Here is an 18,985-nt window from a genome sequence, read left to right as displayed (position 1 = left end):
ATTTCCTCGCGAGCCGTGCGTCCAGCAGCAAAAATACAGTACATATTATGTTTCACATCGTAGGCTACAAGCCACATCATTGACACAGGCCTACATATTATAACCATATGAAACAACAATAATTTTATGTTTTTTTATTTTATTTATAGGCTAGATGTAGGCCTATTTATTTATTATTTTTAACCCTATATCGTATCAGTTATATATTTCGCAGTTTTCACTTCGTGCTTCCTGCTTCTCTCCACCCCAGAATGTCTGTCCAATGAATGAATGACCTCAGATCACGTGTGGTTTTGCTTCGTAATGCTGGTTCACTTGCAAAAGGGGCAATATGAAAGTGGACCACACCAAAAGAAAAAAATCTAAACTCTATTTGGTCTGGACCAAAGCAAGTGAACTAGCGGACCTTCCTAGTGTGAATACACCCTTAGTAGTAGAAACCAAATTTACAATTTTGAACCTGAAAATTAGCCTAAAATGTGATATACAATTGTTATCTGAAGCTCATTTAATATTGATTGCTGTCATTTATCTCAGTTCTATGTATTTATTGTTGCTCTGTGTGTGTGTGTGTGTGTGTGTGTGTGTGTGTGTGTGTGTGTGTGTGTGTGTGTGTGTGCAGGAATCATATCTAGCACAGTGTATTGTGGAGCTGACACAGTGTTAGTATTCCCTGCCTGTCTGAGGGAGCTCTGATTGACAGTCCCACGCGACGCTCTGATTCCGCTCTGCCATCCTCCTCTCTGCTGCACACCACAGCCTTTACACTGGCCAATGATTTTAAGTTAGCTCAGCCGGTCTGTGTGTGTGCGTGTGTATATATACTGTATATGTGTGTGTGTGTGTGTGTGTGTGTGTGTGTGTGTGTGTGTGTGTGTGAGCGTGCACAAGTTGGTGGTTTTTACCTGAACCAATGATTTTCTCTATTTTGATCCTGGAAGCTTCAATTTCGCGGGCAAACTCGTGGACCGCCTGGCAGGGGTCCTCGTATGTGTGTGGGTCGATATAGAAGCGTGTGTCGGGGAATGACACTAAGATAAACAACATTAGCATTTGGTCACATATCGGAGAAATGAGAAAAACATCACATCTGAGCCACTGGCTGTGGGAAAGCCTGATGAAAGGGAATACAAATGGCTGCCAGGCAGGAGCGGAGAGACAATAAAATAGTAGAATGGGGACAAAATGTGCCTGCATGCTCCTGTAATCACTCAGAGCGTGAATACAATTGTTTGTTGTGAGGATGAACTTTATTACATGGGGAAGAAATTGGTGACCTCATCTCAATCTATTATTGGTAATAATTGAAGAATGGGGCCAAACATACCGTGACCGTTCTGGTAATGCATCTTCTCCTCATCGGAGTCCTGGAAGGCTTTACTGTAGCCACAATGTCTATACAAACCACACACACACAAACAAAGGAAAAACACACACAAACAGTCATCCAAACACACACACACACACACACATACAGATACACATAAACATACGGCAATGAACAGGACAATCGTGAAACATTTGTTCTATCAGACTCTAACCACAGCTCATAATTAATAAACCAATAATTGTTCAGAATGAATTATTAACTTCAAAAGAGCTATTCATCACTTTCGGATGCTTTGTTATTTCTAAGGAACAATTAGTCAATTAGGTTTTCAGTTGGAAATAAGGTTAAGGGGGAAATAGGTCAAGGAACAGAAATGTTTAAAGGGTCAGTTTGAACAACATTACAATCCATAGTTTTTAAAAGGTTGTATAAATAACATTAATATTCATGCTAAGGAGGCTGAACAAACACACCTCAGGAGAGCATTCCGGAGAGACAGGGAGAAAGGATTTGACACTTAATTCGCACATTCAAAGATGGCGGCCTGTCTCCCTCCTCTCATTAGTCTGTAGCTTTCAGCATGTGTTTAGCACTGGGAAAGCACTTAGCAAAATCAGCTCCAACTGGGCAATGCGTTCTTGTAACCTTGCCTCTATACCTTTACATACAACGAAAACTGTTAATTTCCCACCCGTTTTGTCCATTGTGTACATAAAAGCATCTTGTCTTACAGTAGGACTAAGTTTAAAATGTTGAATATAACTGTGACAGACGAGCTAGCATGAATGATTGGCATTGTGGTTGCGTATGAACTCAGAATGTTCGCTGTGCTGGAATCATTTTGCTCTGGGTTTTGACGGGGTTATGTATATTTAAATTGTATTTATTTTGAGTAAGGGCATTCACGTGTTTTAATTTTTCCTTTAATAATTTGACTGTTAAAATGGCATTCACACCACACAAGATGGTCTTTAGCACACTTATTATGGTGGGGCCCAGTATCTTTTCATCTGGCCCAAAATCCCTGGCAGTGCCCCGAGTATACAACATTAAAACTCCTCTCTACTCATTGTCCTTCTTACTGACAGACAAGCATGCAGATTATTTGTGAGCTCCAATATTCTGATTACATTTACATGACACAGGGTATAAAATTTATTTTAGCTTCTCAAACACAGACTTAAATGTTATCCTTCTCAATCCTGGACAACACTTCTAGGTTATCTTTTAAGGAGAGTTTATCTCAGCCTAAACAACCTCAGTTTCATTTTTAGTTTCAGCCATTATTACGTAGGGAAAGCAAGGAGAAACACACCACTGCACATGGGGGCTTTCGATCACAAGCAACATTGAACAAAGAAGAGACACGGTTAGAGTATAGTGTAAGAAAGTGTTCCACACACAGCAGCGATGGGTAGTGTGGTAAAGTGTAGCCTTGCCGTTTCCTGCAGATGATGACGGCCAGAAAGGTGACCAGGGCGGACACCAGGGCCATGCAGATCCAGATAATGCTCATAGTGTTGTAGCGCAGAGGAGCTGAAATCACACACACACACACACACACACACACACACACACACACACACACACACACACAAACACACACAAACACAACAATGTGTCTTAGCTGAAGAATTGGGGCCTCCGGCAGCCAAGAGTTTGCAGGCTTACACTGACACAAGTTGGCAAACACAGGCAGCAAGGTACAGTGCTCTTGGTCAAACAAGATAAACAATGAATTTAAGAGCTTCATTAAATAGCTCAGCATTTTTCTAATTACCTCCTGTTTGCATTTTTTTTAAGTTGGTCCGGGGTCATAAAGAGGTTGGGAATATTCAGTGTATGTCAACTATTTGGAATTGACTGAAAGTTGAAGGACAACATGACAACATGACCTTCAAAATGGGTTTGTACATGTAAAGTAGTGGAAGGCCCCGTGTAGCACAGTCCTGAAGAATCCCGGGTTTGGTCCTATAGGAACACTAGCTACCCCTTTTCCATAGAGGCAGTGCCGAACCGAACTGTGCTGCTCAGTCGAAACAAGGCATTAGTCAATGAAACAGCACTGGGACTCCAACCAGGCAAGACATTTAGCTTTGCAGACCTAGCCTAGTCCTACCAGACCATCATACTTCATTTCATTTGTACAGAAGGTCTGGAATCGCTCAATTGACAAACGTAGACTCACTTGAAGGCGGGTGTCTGTTGAAGTTTAAAACTATTAGATCTGCCCAGTGCCACTCTGGATCTGTCAACCAATCACATAACATTTTGTCGTGACGTATGTCATCTGATGCTTCTGCATCTGAAACGGGCGCACATTATTGTTCTCAGCCACTCCCTCTGTACCGCGGACCCAGACTGACTATTGAAGGGAAATGAAAATTGAGCGGAAGTAAGTAGGCGGGCGGTGCCAGGCTACTAGAGACCCGGGCTGTGTTCGAAAATCCATACTAACATCCTCCCTCCTACATACTCAACATGTATATACTCCATACTGTCTACTTAACGATTGATTGTGTATGCGAGGTTAGTCGGACCGTTTACAATTAAGTACACAGGAGCAATAAAGAATAAAAAAAAACGTACGTGAAGTTTGAAAAGACGAAACCCATTGTGGGGCGGTTGAGTTGGAAAAGTATCCTATCGATCCATACACAAAATCTTCCCGGAAGTTAATACTCATCCAGACATTTCTCGCCTATACAAACTTGCATACAACCGTCACATACTCAAATTGACATCAAAATGAGTACGAGTAAGACGTTTGTATGGCTTTTCGAACACAGCCATTCTCTGCATGTTATCTGCCCAACCCCTATTAGGAAAGAGAAATGTATTATATAGTTGTGTATATGTATTTTTGTTATGTTTTTTTTTGTAATTCCTAACTTTGAGGTTTGTACTTGCCTCAGGTGGACAGACAGGTGAAGACTTAAGCTGGTATAGGGTGCAGTTCTGCTGACAGGGGGTGAGCCCACTAACAGAGCACAGAGGGGATTGACTGAGGCGGTTGTCGGCCTCACTACTGAAGCCCTAGCCTCTTTAGCCCTGGACCATGCTGTGCAGTATGGCTTTGTGAACCTTTCTGTGCCAAATATTTTTAACACAGCCAACTGGCGGGCAAAAACATATTTTTTTCCAACACTGGCCAATTTTGAGATGTTTGTCTATTTTTCTTACATAACATGTCTTCTTTCATGCTTGTATAAGTATATGGTCCGAAATGAACATTTCAGTGTTTATTTGAATAAACCATGTCTGCTTGCGTCTCTATATTTCTACATCATATTTAGCAACCATTATCTCCAAATATTTTTTTTTAAATACTCATACTCAATAGCCCAACAGCTCAACGTCTAGAGCACTAGCTTTCAAATATTTATGAAGATCGCAGTACAAAACATAATTGCTTTAATGGAAATAATCAACTGGCAAAGTTTCATGATTAAGTTAAAAATGTTACCCTATTTACCATCAGTGTCTCACCTCTCAACACGGCACACAACTGATACAGGGTTCCTGCTGCTCATGGCAGGCAGGAGGTTTCACTCTCTTTTTCAATTTCTTCATATCATACACACACACACACACGCATACACACGCACACACACACACACACACACACACACACACACACACACACACACACCTGCTTTCCCAGTCTGGATCTCTATGTTCTGGCTGAAGCGACCGGAGCCCGCTGAGGTTCTGGCTCGGACCTGGAAGATGTACTTGGTGCCCGGCTTCAGGCCTGACACTCGGGCACTGGTATTTCTAGACTTCAGAGTGGAGTAACTCTGCTCCTCATTATCCTGAGGAGAGAAGAAGACACATCGAAAATTAGAATTGAGGAAAATTGGCATTCGGGTCATAGTACAGCAGATAAATGTAAAATGACTGAGGAATCATTGAAATGTTGATATAAGCACAAATATTTATATGCATATCCGTTTTGGGCTACTGTTTTTGGAATACCACGTTAGCCACGTAATAATTCAAACATTTTTAAGATGGCCGACATGTGTCTCAACGAAAATACTATTTTCAATATAACGTTTGATGATCGTGATGATGACGTCTGATCAGATTTGAACGGTCTTTGTATCAATTCTGAATAATTTTTTATACTAATTATGTTTCTTTCTAACTTACTTAGTATCCACCATATGGTCTATTTTCATATTTGGAGGGATGTAAGATTTAACCTCTGACGACTATGAGAGGTCAAATCTAAGATGGCCGCCATTTGCCTGGGTATTATTTTCAAACACTCATCATTTTGGAAACAAGCAACTTAAGAAAACATGTAAGGTGTAATTTCCAACTAAATTGGATATGCCAATCTTGAATGATTATTTCACTGCTGTACTACAGCTCATACACTCACTGTAATTCCCCATTTTAAAAAAACAAACAAGTTCACTTGACACCTTGTGGTTAGATCTATAGTTGAGAGTGAATCAAAATAGCATAATTGTGTGCTGGACAGTAAAACAATGACCTGAAACCCATACAACTCCATAAAGCAGAGGGGAGCTGCAGATTCAGGGGATAATTCTCCGTATGTTCATCACTACCACACTTCCCCTCGTCACATGCTTCTCACATCGTCATTTTGAATATTGATTATAGCTGCTTTAAGGTGATCACTCATATACCGTACCATTTTAAATGTGTCCTATTCACTCAATAAAAGAAACGTGGAAAGTATATCTTGGAAATTATTTTCCATGTTCCATTCCTAATTTTCAACAATGCATTCATTTTTTTTTATCAAAAGCTATACTAGCTGTCTCAGCTGTCTATTGAAAATACATCAGTACATTGAAACAAGATGAGAAAAGGGCAGATTATACCAGATAATAAATTATGATAAATAAAAAACAGCCTTGCCTGTCAGTCAAATGTAATTGGCGGATAATTACCTCAGCCATCGTTTGATCTGCTTCTGTCAGCCAGAACAAATGACAGGTACTTTGAGGAGTGTTGCTCTTTGTTTCATGTTTCCTTTTAAGATAATCGCTTAATTTTGATGCATCAATTGTTCATAATGTAATTACTCCTATTTTGATTGTTTTGAAGTTTAAAAAGTGAGAGATGCAAATGTACGCAATTATACTTCATTAGATAATTTTACATATTAATTCAAATGTTTCTGAAAAGATTGTATAATAATGTCTTATAAGTAAAACATGTTTACCCCTTCACCTGCAGTTTCTCCCCTTAACAATGAAGTTCATCATACTCATCCTGCTATCCTCACTTGCTTCCATTTGCTTGCTGCAGCATCTTTGCAAAGTGAACTCCACTTCTTTAACCGAGTCGAGGTAAACAATAAATCCAGCTTGAAATAATAAGAGCTGCCCGATGCATCCAAACAGCAGTGTATGTGAATCATTCATGTGTCCTGAGAAAAGGACAACAGTCTAATTATGAATAAGTGCCATAGTTGCATAGGTGTCTCATTGTAGTTAGGCCAGTAGTATAGAAAAACCCACAAGAATGCACATTGCTGACTTGTCCACTTAAAATCCCCCCACACAAGTGCCCCCCCTTCCCCCTTCTTGAGCGAGGGCCGGATTAAGATGACCAGAAGAGGAGAAGACGAGCTAATCCTTTAGCATTCCCCACACCATCCATGCTTGTTTGGCAACGAGACTGCCCGTTCTCCCAGGCGGCTCCCTCTGCAATTAGCTGATTTCTATCATCTCACACACAAACATCTACTCTCCCAAACACACATGCCAGCAGTGTACATTCACACCCACACCAGCAGCAATTAGTGTGTCGCTAGGCTATGCGAGCACGCCAGTCAGCCGCTTGCTGTCACAGTCACTTTTGCTGGAAGTTGGAATCCACACTCACGTCTCATCGCTCTCTACTCTCTCTCCACTCCCCATTTCCTTTCAATTAGCTGAGCCACCAGAAGTAGGCTCTTTTTTCTTGGATTAAGTTATCCAGAGAGTCTATCCATCCAAACCGCCACTTCTCTGCATTTAACAATATCTTGGCACAGCTTAGTCACAGCCCCCCTTTGAAGACAATGTGCTTGTGTTTTCTCCAGGTGCCACTTATCTTCCCCTTCCATAAGCTGCCCTGAATAGTAACATGTTAGCTGTTTTCTAAGAATATACAAACAGAATATGTCGACACAACCCTAAAACAAATGACTGCATCGTGTGGGTTTTTAGTGCTGTTGTTGGTGCAGACTCAGAAGCTAGTTTCTTAGGGGGCGCTTGTGGTGTAGTGGTTAGTCCTCTTTGCAGCAGACCCGGGTTCAAGACCGGCCCCGGTCGTTCTCTGCATGTCGTTCCCCTCTCTACCCCATTTCATCTCTGTCTCTCCAAAACTAATAAAGCAAAAGTTACCAGAAATAATATTTAAAAAAAATAAACTAGTTCCGTACCTTTTCATAGTATTTGATGTCATATTCCAGGATGACTCCGTTGGGCTGGTTGGGTTCGTGCCACAGCAGAATCACGCTGTTCTGACTGGTGTTCTCTTGGCGAATGGCTAGGACTACAGAGGGGGCTGCACAAGTAAACAAACAGGAGCGATTACTGCTTTGTCAGTTCAAGTTTGGGTTTTTTATCTCAATGACCACAAGATATAGTAAAGAGTAGAGAGAGTCCTATTGACACAGTTAATGCCACACTTCAATGGAATACATTCAGAGAGGATGATGTGATTTTTTTGGAGTGATAAATTGGTCTGACCACTACATCAGTCGGTGCACACTCTTTCATTCTTACAGATGTGATTGCTATTTGGTTTCATTTTCTGACCTCCAGTCTCAATCGGCGAAGACAGTATTGTTTGTTAGTGCCAAACAATGACAATTCTGTGAAATCACAACTTGAAAAGGGAATTCACTGGCAAAGAGTTAATATCTAGCAGAATGTTAACAAAGTATGGACCTTTATTTTGAAACTCAAATTATTGTCATAGAGTTCCGTACAAAATACCCTGGAAACTTTTTTCCTTAAATGTTTTTTCCATGATCACACAAAAATGTTGCGCAGACCAAAACCAACATTTCAATCCAACATTTCCAGAGACTGCAGCAGATACTGCTTGTGCAGTGGATTTAGCATACTGTATGTCCCAACCAAGAACAATCTTGCCCAAAAAATAATGGGATTTAGACTTTGCTGCCAGCATGTAAGATCTGTAAGACCATGAAAACGCATTTTGAAAAGCAACCTACTGCTGGGTACCAGGTAAAAATATTGTAAACTCTAGGTGAGTCAATCACTATGGGCAGGTCAGGGCAGCTTTTGATGAGAGGCCACATTGGGGAGTCACCGACCAAACATTTACATAAATGTAATCTTTCAACACCAAAACCCAGAATCCGCTAGAAATATCAATCAGTGCTTTGATTTTTTTGGCTGTGGCCGGTGTTCAGACTGCTGGGAATTTTCAACATCAAAGTAAATGAGGACTGGCTGCTGGGGGGACAGAAATAATCTGCTCTTAAAAAAATACATACTTTTTCCAACTTTTAAAAGATTAACACTTCTCAACTTGAATGCAGGTAATATTTTAACCCGTCAATGAGTCATTGACGGGTTAAAATATTACCTGCATTCAAGTTGAGAAAACCCTGTCATTGACAATGACAGGGGTTTGTGCTGGTGATTACTGCAAAACTAATCACATTGCAGATGAGGTTGAAGTCATTTGTTGTGTTTAAAGAGTCAGTACTGAGCACATTGAAATGTCAGAGTTGGACATACGTTCAGTTTTCTGACTGATCCTTCAACTTTTCATTATCGGCACTAAATGTCGTTGAGACAGCTCATTTCTGTCAAAGAATATTTTGGAAGTAAGAGTGAAACAGCAAGAGAGATGAGAAAGGCGTGTGATAAAGGGCCATGACTGGCTTCAAGTCAGCCACCATGTCTCAGGGCAAAGTAAGTAACTTTTCTCTACTTTTGGGTAATTTAAAGTGATTGGAGGGTTCAAAGCCAGATTTGAACACAGAAAATTCCCAGCACATGTGCCCTGAACAGCAGAGTGAACACATCCTTTGCTATTCAAACTCTGTCTTAAAGTGGCTACGAGGAACTTTGCCGGCTAGTGGCCCCATTGGACAAAAGAAGTAGTAGTTTTTACGACGCCAGCTGTCATAAAGCTGTTTTCTAGCGCGTGCCGGCGGTGCGAGTATCAAATGATTAGGACGCAATAAAGTGCATGTCCGTGTTGAAAGTGTGAGGGCACGGAATCTTTTTGGCTACATGAGAGTGGTTAGTGACACTGCATAAACTCAATGCCAGTCAGTGCCACACACACCTGATTGCAATGAGATGCAGTGTCACTAACCACTCTCACGGAGCTGCAAGATTCCGTGCCCTTAAAAAGCAGATTGTAGGTACAGTACATCGATATCACATTACAGATCGGTAAAGCCTTCATAACGAGAGAAAATTGTCATTGTTCCAAACCCTACCTGCCTGGTTAGTTGTGATGTTGACCAGGGCATAAGTTGGCGGCTCGTTGCTCAGGTGTGACACTGCGTTGGTGGCCATGATGCGGAAGGAGTAGTTGGTGTGAGCCACCAGGTTGAGCACGGTTACCCAAGGCTCGGTCAGCCCAGCCTGGCGGGGAACAAACCGGACCGCCGCAGAGCCGGTCCGCTCCACCACCCCTCCTCCACCCCCGGCTCCGATGCTGGCCCCTGCCTTCCCTCCACCCACGCCCCCCGGGAAGGCAGCGCAGTCCTCACAGGGCCTCCCTTCCCCTGAGCACTTCTGACACAGCAGGCTGTACTGCAGGTCGCTGCGCCCTCCGGTATCCATAGGGCGATCCCACTCTATGTTCACCGACGTCCCATTGACCGAAGAGATGACGCTTACCGGAGCAGACGGAGGGCCTGGACAATAGAAGAAAAGAAAAAAAAGACAGAATTCATTCACTGGTTTGATCACTGTCTTGAAAAATATAATGAAATAAAGTCTTCATATGTCATTTTCAGTTTAAATGTAACTTCAAGTTTTGACTTCTACGACTAAGTTGTGCCAACTCATTCTTTTTTGATCAGGAAGTTTTTTTTAAACTGTTTTAATATTGTTAATTGTTTGAATTCACATCTGGACCAACACAATTAGCTGGCACAACTGTTATCGTTTGAAATTTGTAGTATGTAGAACTCTGAATTTGAAGTGTTTATAAATATGAAAAGTATTTTTTTATTAGATATGAATGATAAGTTATCTGAACAAAAAGACAACTAACTTTTTCATGTTTACAGTGAGTGTGAGTGAGTGTGCACCTTACTTTGCACTATACGTGGAGGTGCTCTTGACTGTGGGATTAAGTGATTGTGTGTACCATGTGTATTTTGTGCTTACGGGAGCATGGAGCTGCTGCTGGGTCATCTGTTGCCCGGTAGTAGTGTGAGTCACAGGGGCAGGCCAGGGCGGCTCTGGTCTCTGAGTGGCTGTGTTGAGGACATTTCCCACACGGGCCATCTCCTGCCACCGGCTTATAGAAACCCACCTCACAAGCTGCGGAGAGAGGGGGAAGAATAAATACAGTAAACAGAGAGCTTGCAGGGACTTGGGCTCAGCACTCTCATAATCACTCATACCATGATCAAATTGAGAGAGATAGAGAGAGAGAGAGAGAGAGAGAGAGAGAGAGAGAGAGAGAGAGAGAGAGAGAGAGAGAGAGTGCAACCAGAAAAGACAAAAATCGCACTCCCATAAGGCAAGCTGTCCATATCGACGCTAGCTTTCAACTTTTTCCAAAACTGTGTCATCTCCTCTAAAGCAATAATTTTAGGACATCCCCCCCAACCAGCCCTTTCCAAATCTATGTATAATTACAGGGCCTAGTAACCGTCGAGACCCGCAAAGCTAGGGGAGATGAAAGTCATCCTTCTTTCTTTCTGCTCAGATTTGGGCTGGGAAAAAAAGGCTTTGCACTGTTGATAGTCCCAGAGAGACCCTCAGAATCCAGACCGTGTTTCAACCTTATTCAAGCTCCTCTGATACATATTCACTTTTAACTCCGCACTGATTAATAATGGAGGGCTTGTGATAAATATATTCTCTTTCCAAGCAGTTAATAGTCTTCTGCTTTGGTAAATGGGGCAGGGGTAAACCTCGCACGCACACACACACACACACACACACACACACACACACACACACACACACACACACACACACACACACACACACACACACACACACACACACACACACACACACACACACACACACACACACACACACACACACTCCTCATAAAGCACTGGCAGCAGACACAGGCATGCTCTTTTCACGGGCTCTTCTTTCACTGGGTAATTTATGCTTCCCCCATAATGCTAAGTGTAAGTTTGCATTTGCAGTGTTTTTCTCTAACCTTTCCCTTGTTACGTTTATGGAGGAACATTAAAGGTTCTTAAGACTTCAAAAAGTGCTGAAGGAAAACCATGAAATTGGATAACCAACGTGAGTGCAATTATAACAAAGTGGATGGGTAGAATGTATTTTTGGATTGCTGGCTGAGACATTTTTTAGATGCACTTGCAAGGAATAAAATCTTCCCATTCTTGCTCTACCTGACAAATTGCATGTGCAAATGTTCACCGTGGCTGCACAGAAATACACACACACACACACACTAACACACACACACACACACACACACACACACACATACAAACAATCATACACACACACACACCGAACAGAAAAGCATGTACTGACAACTTATTTTGTCTAGATATTGGTTTGCTAATTGATGTGTCTTATTCGGGCTAATTTTTCGTTGATTACACACATGACTAATGTATTAATATTAAAGTTTTACAGTTTAAGGACAAAAAACCAGAGCTAGGACCTCTGAGCTAATAGTGCAGAGCGAGTCAGTGTTCATAAGGGGAGGGGAAGCCGGGAGCAGTCTGTAGAAAAGGATTTACCAGCTTATAAATATCCATCCACTGTTTACCAAGGATCCGGTGCTGAGGACAAAATTACTGAATTGTATTTACAGACATTGAGTTGACATGCCAACAAACCTACAGGGACTTTAAAACTAAGGCAGCTTCAAGAATGTTCAAGGGATCTGCCAAAAAGTTGATTTTAAAGCCAGAAATTTTAGTAATTTATAATTGGATGTGAATTGCAACCAGGGGCCAGTACTGCAGGATACTGTAAGCAGCTAATGTCTAAAAGGGAAGCTTCAGCCATTCTGTTTACTTCTTGTCTGTTGATGGTGTACTGACGTCAACAGAACAAACAGAAAATAAAAACCTTTGATTTGTCTAACTTGGTAAAGTATTCATGCATTCAATCACTACATTTCTAGCTATTTCTAGCGTTACATAAACACACCATGTCAACAGATGAAATAAACTAGGCTAAAATGTATCCCCCACAGTATATTTAGCACAAAGTGATTGTCGCTCAGTTTTAATTAGCATAACCAGTATTTATGCTGATTTTTTATTTATGTTTTTATATTGAAATGTATCTAGCGATAGATGCTTTCCATTCACCTTGCCAGCAGTCTGTTGACACTTGACTATGCAAGATCTTTTTAATATCTTCAAAACATTTTTAATTAAAAGTCCACTGGGGAAAAATATAATATTTGATGCAGATAATTCTATAATTTCTGTGTATCTTGAAAAAGACCCTTTTTATCGCCTTATGCTTGGATCCTGTTATAGGTTAGGACCAACATAGGTTAAAATTAGTTTAAATATTTTAAACTTTAAGCAACATCAAGTACTAGGGAACTGAGCCTCAAATTGATTAGCATCACATTTTCCAGGGGTTTAAGCGTTTAAAGCTGTGAAAATTCTAAAAGAGAATTAGCTTTACCCCTCAAAATTTGCAACGCATTATATACATACACGATACACCTACACATTACACCTGCTTAAGAGCTGATAATGTAAAACACAGAGCAGAAGGACACACACACACAGACACACACACACAGACGCACACAGACACACACACACGCACACACCACAGTATGTGTCACTACAGAAAAACAGAGTGGGGGCGATAGCGCTCTTCTATTCACTGTCAGGCACCCCCACAAGAGCCATGCAACTATTTTCTATTTGTGATATTTATTCGAGACCATTTTTTCTCTTCCTTCTTTTTATCCCGCTAATCCCTCCATCCCTTGATGTGTTTTTTTTTGTGAAGGCCCTAAGTTGAAAAGCAGGTCGCGATAAACATCGGAACAGCTCGTTCATCAAGGAGAGAGGCGGCAGGGCTGCTTTCAAGTCTCCGTTTGACAGATTCAACAGGACTTACACACACACACACACACACACACACACACACACACACACACACACACACACACACACACACACACACACACACACACACACACACACACACATATATGCAAAGGTTATGGTAATGCAAAACACACAAAAATACACAAGTGGTGTCTGACGCAGCCACAGGAATCATGAATTTATCAACACAGGTGAATATGCAAGAGCAGAGAAGGCGGTCTGTGTCAAGACCAGCTTTGATAACCTTTCCATTCACTTCAGATGTGCCGCTCATTCACTGCTCAGTGTAGAGCAAACAATTAAAGCCCCCGTAAACCCAAATCCACACAATCCTTTTAACTATGTAATTCGGGGAGTTGCATTGGGAGTAAGTTGCATCTAAAAAGAGTTAGGCACATGTATCGATCCAAATGAATGATATTGTCATTTAGGTTTGATAAATTTGATGACGCAGGATACGCTCTGGTTCTTATTACGCAATAGATGTATTTAAAACCAAAACAATGAATATGGCCATGGAGACCGTTTGATATGGCTGCGCCCACACAGTCCTGTCAAACGATCTTCACAGTAAAAAAAAAATATTTTTTTTTAAGTAAGTTTTATCTTTTGAATATAAAAAATAATAAGAAATACTTAAAGGCCTCCTTCACCGGTTTGAATATGAAGGTGTATTGAATTCTGAGATCCTATGTAGTATAAATGTGCGAAAAAAATTTAAATCGGTTCATCCTAGCCTGAGAAAAGGCAGAAAGAGTGTTTTTTTTAACCCTATATTTCTCTTTCTCGTGACATCACAGAAAGAGAAATATAGGGTTAAAAAAACTTACTTTGTAAATATTACTGTGATGTCTTTTACTGTGACATCACAGTAATATTTACAAAGTAAGTTTTTTTTTAACCCTATACTTCTCTTTCTGTGATGTCACGAGAAAGAGAAATATAGGGTTAAAAAAAACACTCTTTCTGCCTTTTCTCAGGCTAGGATGAACCGATTTAAATTGATGTTGAAGTCCTTAAGAATTACAGCAATAACTTTCAAAGTGAGTTTAAAGTTTTGAAAAAGGTTAAAAAAAAGTGTTCTTGAACCTTTCAGACATGTAAGGGATATGACATGTTTGAAAAAGGACAATGGAATAAAAAACCCTCATAGAAATAGAAGGATAGATGTGGGGTGAAGAAACATGGACTTCTCTGTTCATTGGTAAACTGTTTACAGAATCGGTATATTGGTAAATGTGTGTGCCTGTGCACGTGTGTTTGTGTGTGTCTGTCTGTTAGTGTGCGTCTGTTTTGCGTGTTGACCGGGTGTGTCAGTACCTGTCAATGTAGTGCACTCTCTAGCAGAGAATTTGCATTACAATGAATCTTAATAGCCGTGTGTGGGCATTGTGTGCTGACCTTGATTTATTCCTTGTATAAGTGGGTAAATAAACACAGTGGAAGACGAAGAAAAACAAACAGGGGGAGCTGGAGAGAAAGCACATGATTGTCCCACGCGTGAGGAGACTGAGGTAGGGGAGGGAGGGGAGAGGGGACTAAAGGGCAGCCTGAACTGGCTGTTGAAAGCCCACAGTGCTGGCTCTGAGCCTGAACTGCCTCAAGGATATTTTTAGTAAATCCAGAATCTACAAAAGAACATGACATGATGAATGCATTTCTTAATTAAAAAATACGAACTGAAAAAACAGAACTTTTCTACCATGGAGAAAAATGTGTAAGGCAACATGTTTAAAGTCCCTGAATTGGAGAAAAAAAACACCAGTAAAGTAATAAGAATAGTGGATTCATTGTATGCCAAAATTAAGGCTTACAAGTTGAAATACAATAACATCTTGTGAGGGCAGTGTGTCCGTCAATGAATTGGACTGTTTTTTCCTCTGTTTAATATGTTTGAATGGTTTTCCAGTCAGGTTGTGTTTATCTGCTCCATTTCAGTAGTCCCAATGACATGTTCCTAAATCTGACATCAAGGTGCTTTGCCTTCCTGTATCCACCAGCGCTATTTAAAGTTTATTTTATTTAACTTTTTTGCTTCCGAAAATATTTTTCAATGTTAACTTCATAGTTGATAGGGAAGTATTGGGGTGATAAGAGAATAACTGCAAATAGCTTCTGGCTAGTGGCTACAAAGCATAGCTCTCTTCAGACTGCAGCTTGATCAATAATATAAAACAGCAAACAAAGTAAAACTCTTTCTTTATCCCTTACTTTTTCTACATTTAGCACTTAAAGCAGGTCCGCCTGTTTGGTAAAGTATTCTTATGCTTGATGATGAAGCAAAAGGCATATTCAAGGTTGTAAGAAGGAGCAAATGTAACGGTTCTAAATGGAATGGCTCTTCAGGAACCTACTATCCAGTCTTGATGTCCAACACCTTGAGCAGTGTCAACCTTTTAACAAAGGAAGCACGCTCCAAAATCCAGTGCCAATGTTAGCCAGCATGCTCCATAGCCGGTTCTCCCAGGGGAGCGCAGGGGAATCACTAACAAGCCACTGAAGCTGTCCCAGTGATGGATGGGAAGGCATTGGTGAGATCAGCTGTGGAAAATGGGACACTCACTAGTCCAGGTATACTAACAGCTGGGTTGTCTGCTCTGCTTCAACTTCCAATAAGCGTGCCCCCCCCCCCTTCCAATTTAGAGTCAAGCCTGATTTATTCATTGTTCCATCCAGGTGCATGGAGTTAGAAGAACCGGGCAATAGAATAGATGGGGCTGGTTAAGGGAGATCCTTTAAGGGGAGATGAATAGATGTGTTCAGCTAGTTTGTGTTGGGTTCAGAGGACAAAGCAGGAAGCCAACTCAATGACTATTGGGGAAAGAATCATTTGGAATGTCCTCTACATTTAAAAGCATTGTGTGGCATTCTTGGAACATCAGGGAAAGGCCGTGGTTAGATTGGGGTTAGGGTTAGGGTAACGTCCACAACACTAATGTTGAACTGTCTAATAATTTGTCTGTTAAAGGTCACATATTATGCTAAATGCACTTTTTAAATGTGTTCCAACATATCCATGGGTCCACGGTGTGCCTAGAGACTGCCAAAATATAAAAAAAAATAACAATCTCTCCTTTTCTCACTCTCCCCCGTTCTGAAACCCCCACCCCTCCCCCCAATATACTCCGTTCAGAATTCTCGCGGTTTATGACGTCATAAACTGCACAGCCACATCCCCATATTTTCTTTATATGTCCATGCCTCCCCCCCACATTAGCAGTAGTCGATGATAACCCCACCCCCCCATTTCTTATTGGTCCACGGCCCCGAGATCCTCTGGAAAATTTTCCGAGCGACAGCCATGTTGCTTTCCCCGCTAAGCGACAAGATGCCCATAGTACAGCCTGAATGTTACATACACCAACACAGAATGCTTTTGCTCATACTCCACTAATTTATCTTAACCAGAGCAGTCTATGCCTCGTTTTTAATAACACAACGGATAGGAAGCTACCTGTGCTTTTTTTTAAACGGTGAAACTAAAACAATCAAATGTAAATAACTATTAAAAAAAAAATAAAATAAAAAAAAAAAAATAATACAACTGCACTGCTTTTATTATGAAGGCGACTTATGATGTTGCTTTATTTTTGCGCACGTATGCAGCTTCTTCTTCTCTGGTTGCAAGTCGCAAATAAAAATAAGTAGAAGAAGAACCCCGTCCACGAGCCGCGAACTGGCTACTAACTGAGCTCACAGGAGACCTTAGCGCTGACGTGAATGGGCTGAAGAATGTCAGCTCATGCGAAAAAAAGAAAGGCCAATACAGATTGCCGAGTTTTTAACCAAATATGGATGTCTAAGTATTTATTCACTGAAGTCAAAGGTAAAGCCGTGTGCTTAGTCTGTGGAGAACAGGTCGCTGTGTTAAAGGATTATAATTTGAATCGCCACTACACTACTAAACACGCAGAGAAATACGGCGACTTGACTGATGGAGATCGCGCACAGGCATCTGAAGCTTTGCTAGCTAAACTGCAAAAGCAACAAAGCTGTTTTACCAAGCGGTGCACATCAAGGGATGCAGCAGCCAAGACCAGCTTTGTGATATCCCACAAAATCGCCAAAAAAAGTAAGCCATTTTCCGAAGGGGAGTTTATTAAATAGTGTTTGGTGGACTCTGCTGCGCTAATATGCCCAGAGAAAAAAGAGGCGTTTGAGAATGTCCCGCTTTCCAGGCGAAGCGTAACGAGAAGGATTGAGGACATCGTGGGAAACCTGGAGAATCAGCTGCAAAGTAAAGCAGACAATTTCGAACTTTTCTCTTTGGCTCTGGATGAGAGCTGTGATGTCCGCGACACAGCCCAGTTACTAATTTTTATACGTGGGATAACGAAAGACTTTGAGGTAACAGAGGAGCTGGCAGCAATGCAGTCAATGAAAGGGACGACGACGGGGAGTGATTTGTTCACTGAGGTAAATGCCTGTTTTGACACACTGGGACTTAAATGGGACAAACTGGCATCTGTTACAACCGATGGCTGTCCAAATCTGACAGGAAAAAATGTGGGACTTTTGAAACGGATGCAAGATAAAGTGACTGAAGTGAACTCAGAACAGGAATTGGTATTTTTGCATTGTATTATACATCAGAATGTGTTATGTAAGTCAGTGCTAAAACTAAACCATGTTATTGATGTTATAACTAAAACAGTTAACTTCATCAGGGCAAGAGCATTAAATCACAGGCAGTTTGTGTCACTTTTGGAGGAGCATGAAAATGAACATGGTGACATTGGCTACCACACAGCTGTCAGGTGGCTCAGCCTGGGCAAGGTGCTTAAAAGAGTATGGGACCTGAGAGCAGAGATTCAAGAGTTTTGCGATATGAAAGGCAAACACATCCCAGAGCTCTCAGATGCAAACTGGATGGCTGATCTTGCATTTGCTGTTGATGTGACTGCACTGATGAATGAACTAAACACCAAACTGCAGGGCAGGGGCCTATTTGCACATGAAATGCACAGCCTGGTGAAGGCTTTCATGAGGAAGTTACAGTTTCTCTCCGGCCAGTTGGAGGGTAACACTTTCACCCACATGCAAACCCTGAAAGAAGCCACACCACAAACTGATCATCTCCACAGGTACTCATCCATGTTGCTGGCACTCCATGGTGAGTTTTCAAGGCGATTTCAAGACTTCCAAAAAATTGAGGGTGAGATGCAAATGATTGTTTCCCCCTTCACTTGCAGTGTGGACAGTGCACCTAGTGATGTTCAGCTCAAACTCATTGACCTGCAGTCAGATACAGTGCTGTCAGAGCACTTCAAGTCGGTGTCACTGCTGGATTTCTATTCTTCTCTCAAAGAGGAGAACTTTCCACACATGAGGAGGCATGCTCAGAAGATGTTGGTTCTCTTCGGATCGACCTACATATG

General features: G+C 41.4%; 1 protein-coding gene across 1 annotated transcript in view; it reads right to left on the bottom strand.

Annotated features, from left to right (window-relative positions):
• Positions 1-18,985, bottom strand: part of epha8 (eph receptor A8) — a gene marked incomplete at both ends in the record, with an annotated part of 137,672 nt that overhangs the window by 17,983 nt on the left and 100,704 nt on the right. The window contains 7 exons of the mRNA XM_080026042.1: positions 906-1,031; positions 1,328-1,395; positions 2,770-2,866; positions 4,983-5,145; positions 7,740-7,864; positions 9,786-10,208; positions 10,687-10,842. Of these exons, the coding sequence (XP_079882168.1) occupies positions 906-1,031; positions 1,328-1,395; positions 2,770-2,866; positions 4,983-5,145; positions 7,740-7,864; positions 9,786-10,208; positions 10,687-10,842 (1,158 nt within the window). The remainder of the gene's footprint in view (positions 1-905; positions 1,032-1,327; positions 1,396-2,769; positions 2,867-4,982; positions 5,146-7,739; positions 7,865-9,785; positions 10,209-10,686; positions 10,843-18,985) is intronic.

This window comes from Ammodytes marinus (assembly GCF_949987685.1).
Source record: "Ammodytes marinus genome assembly, chromosome: 4".
NCBI classification, from domain to species: Eukaryota; Metazoa; Chordata; class Actinopteri; order Uranoscopiformes; family Ammodytidae; genus Ammodytes; species Ammodytes marinus.
Note: the sequence above shows the minus strand (reverse complement) of the source record. Positions and strands in the feature narration are given on the sequence as shown.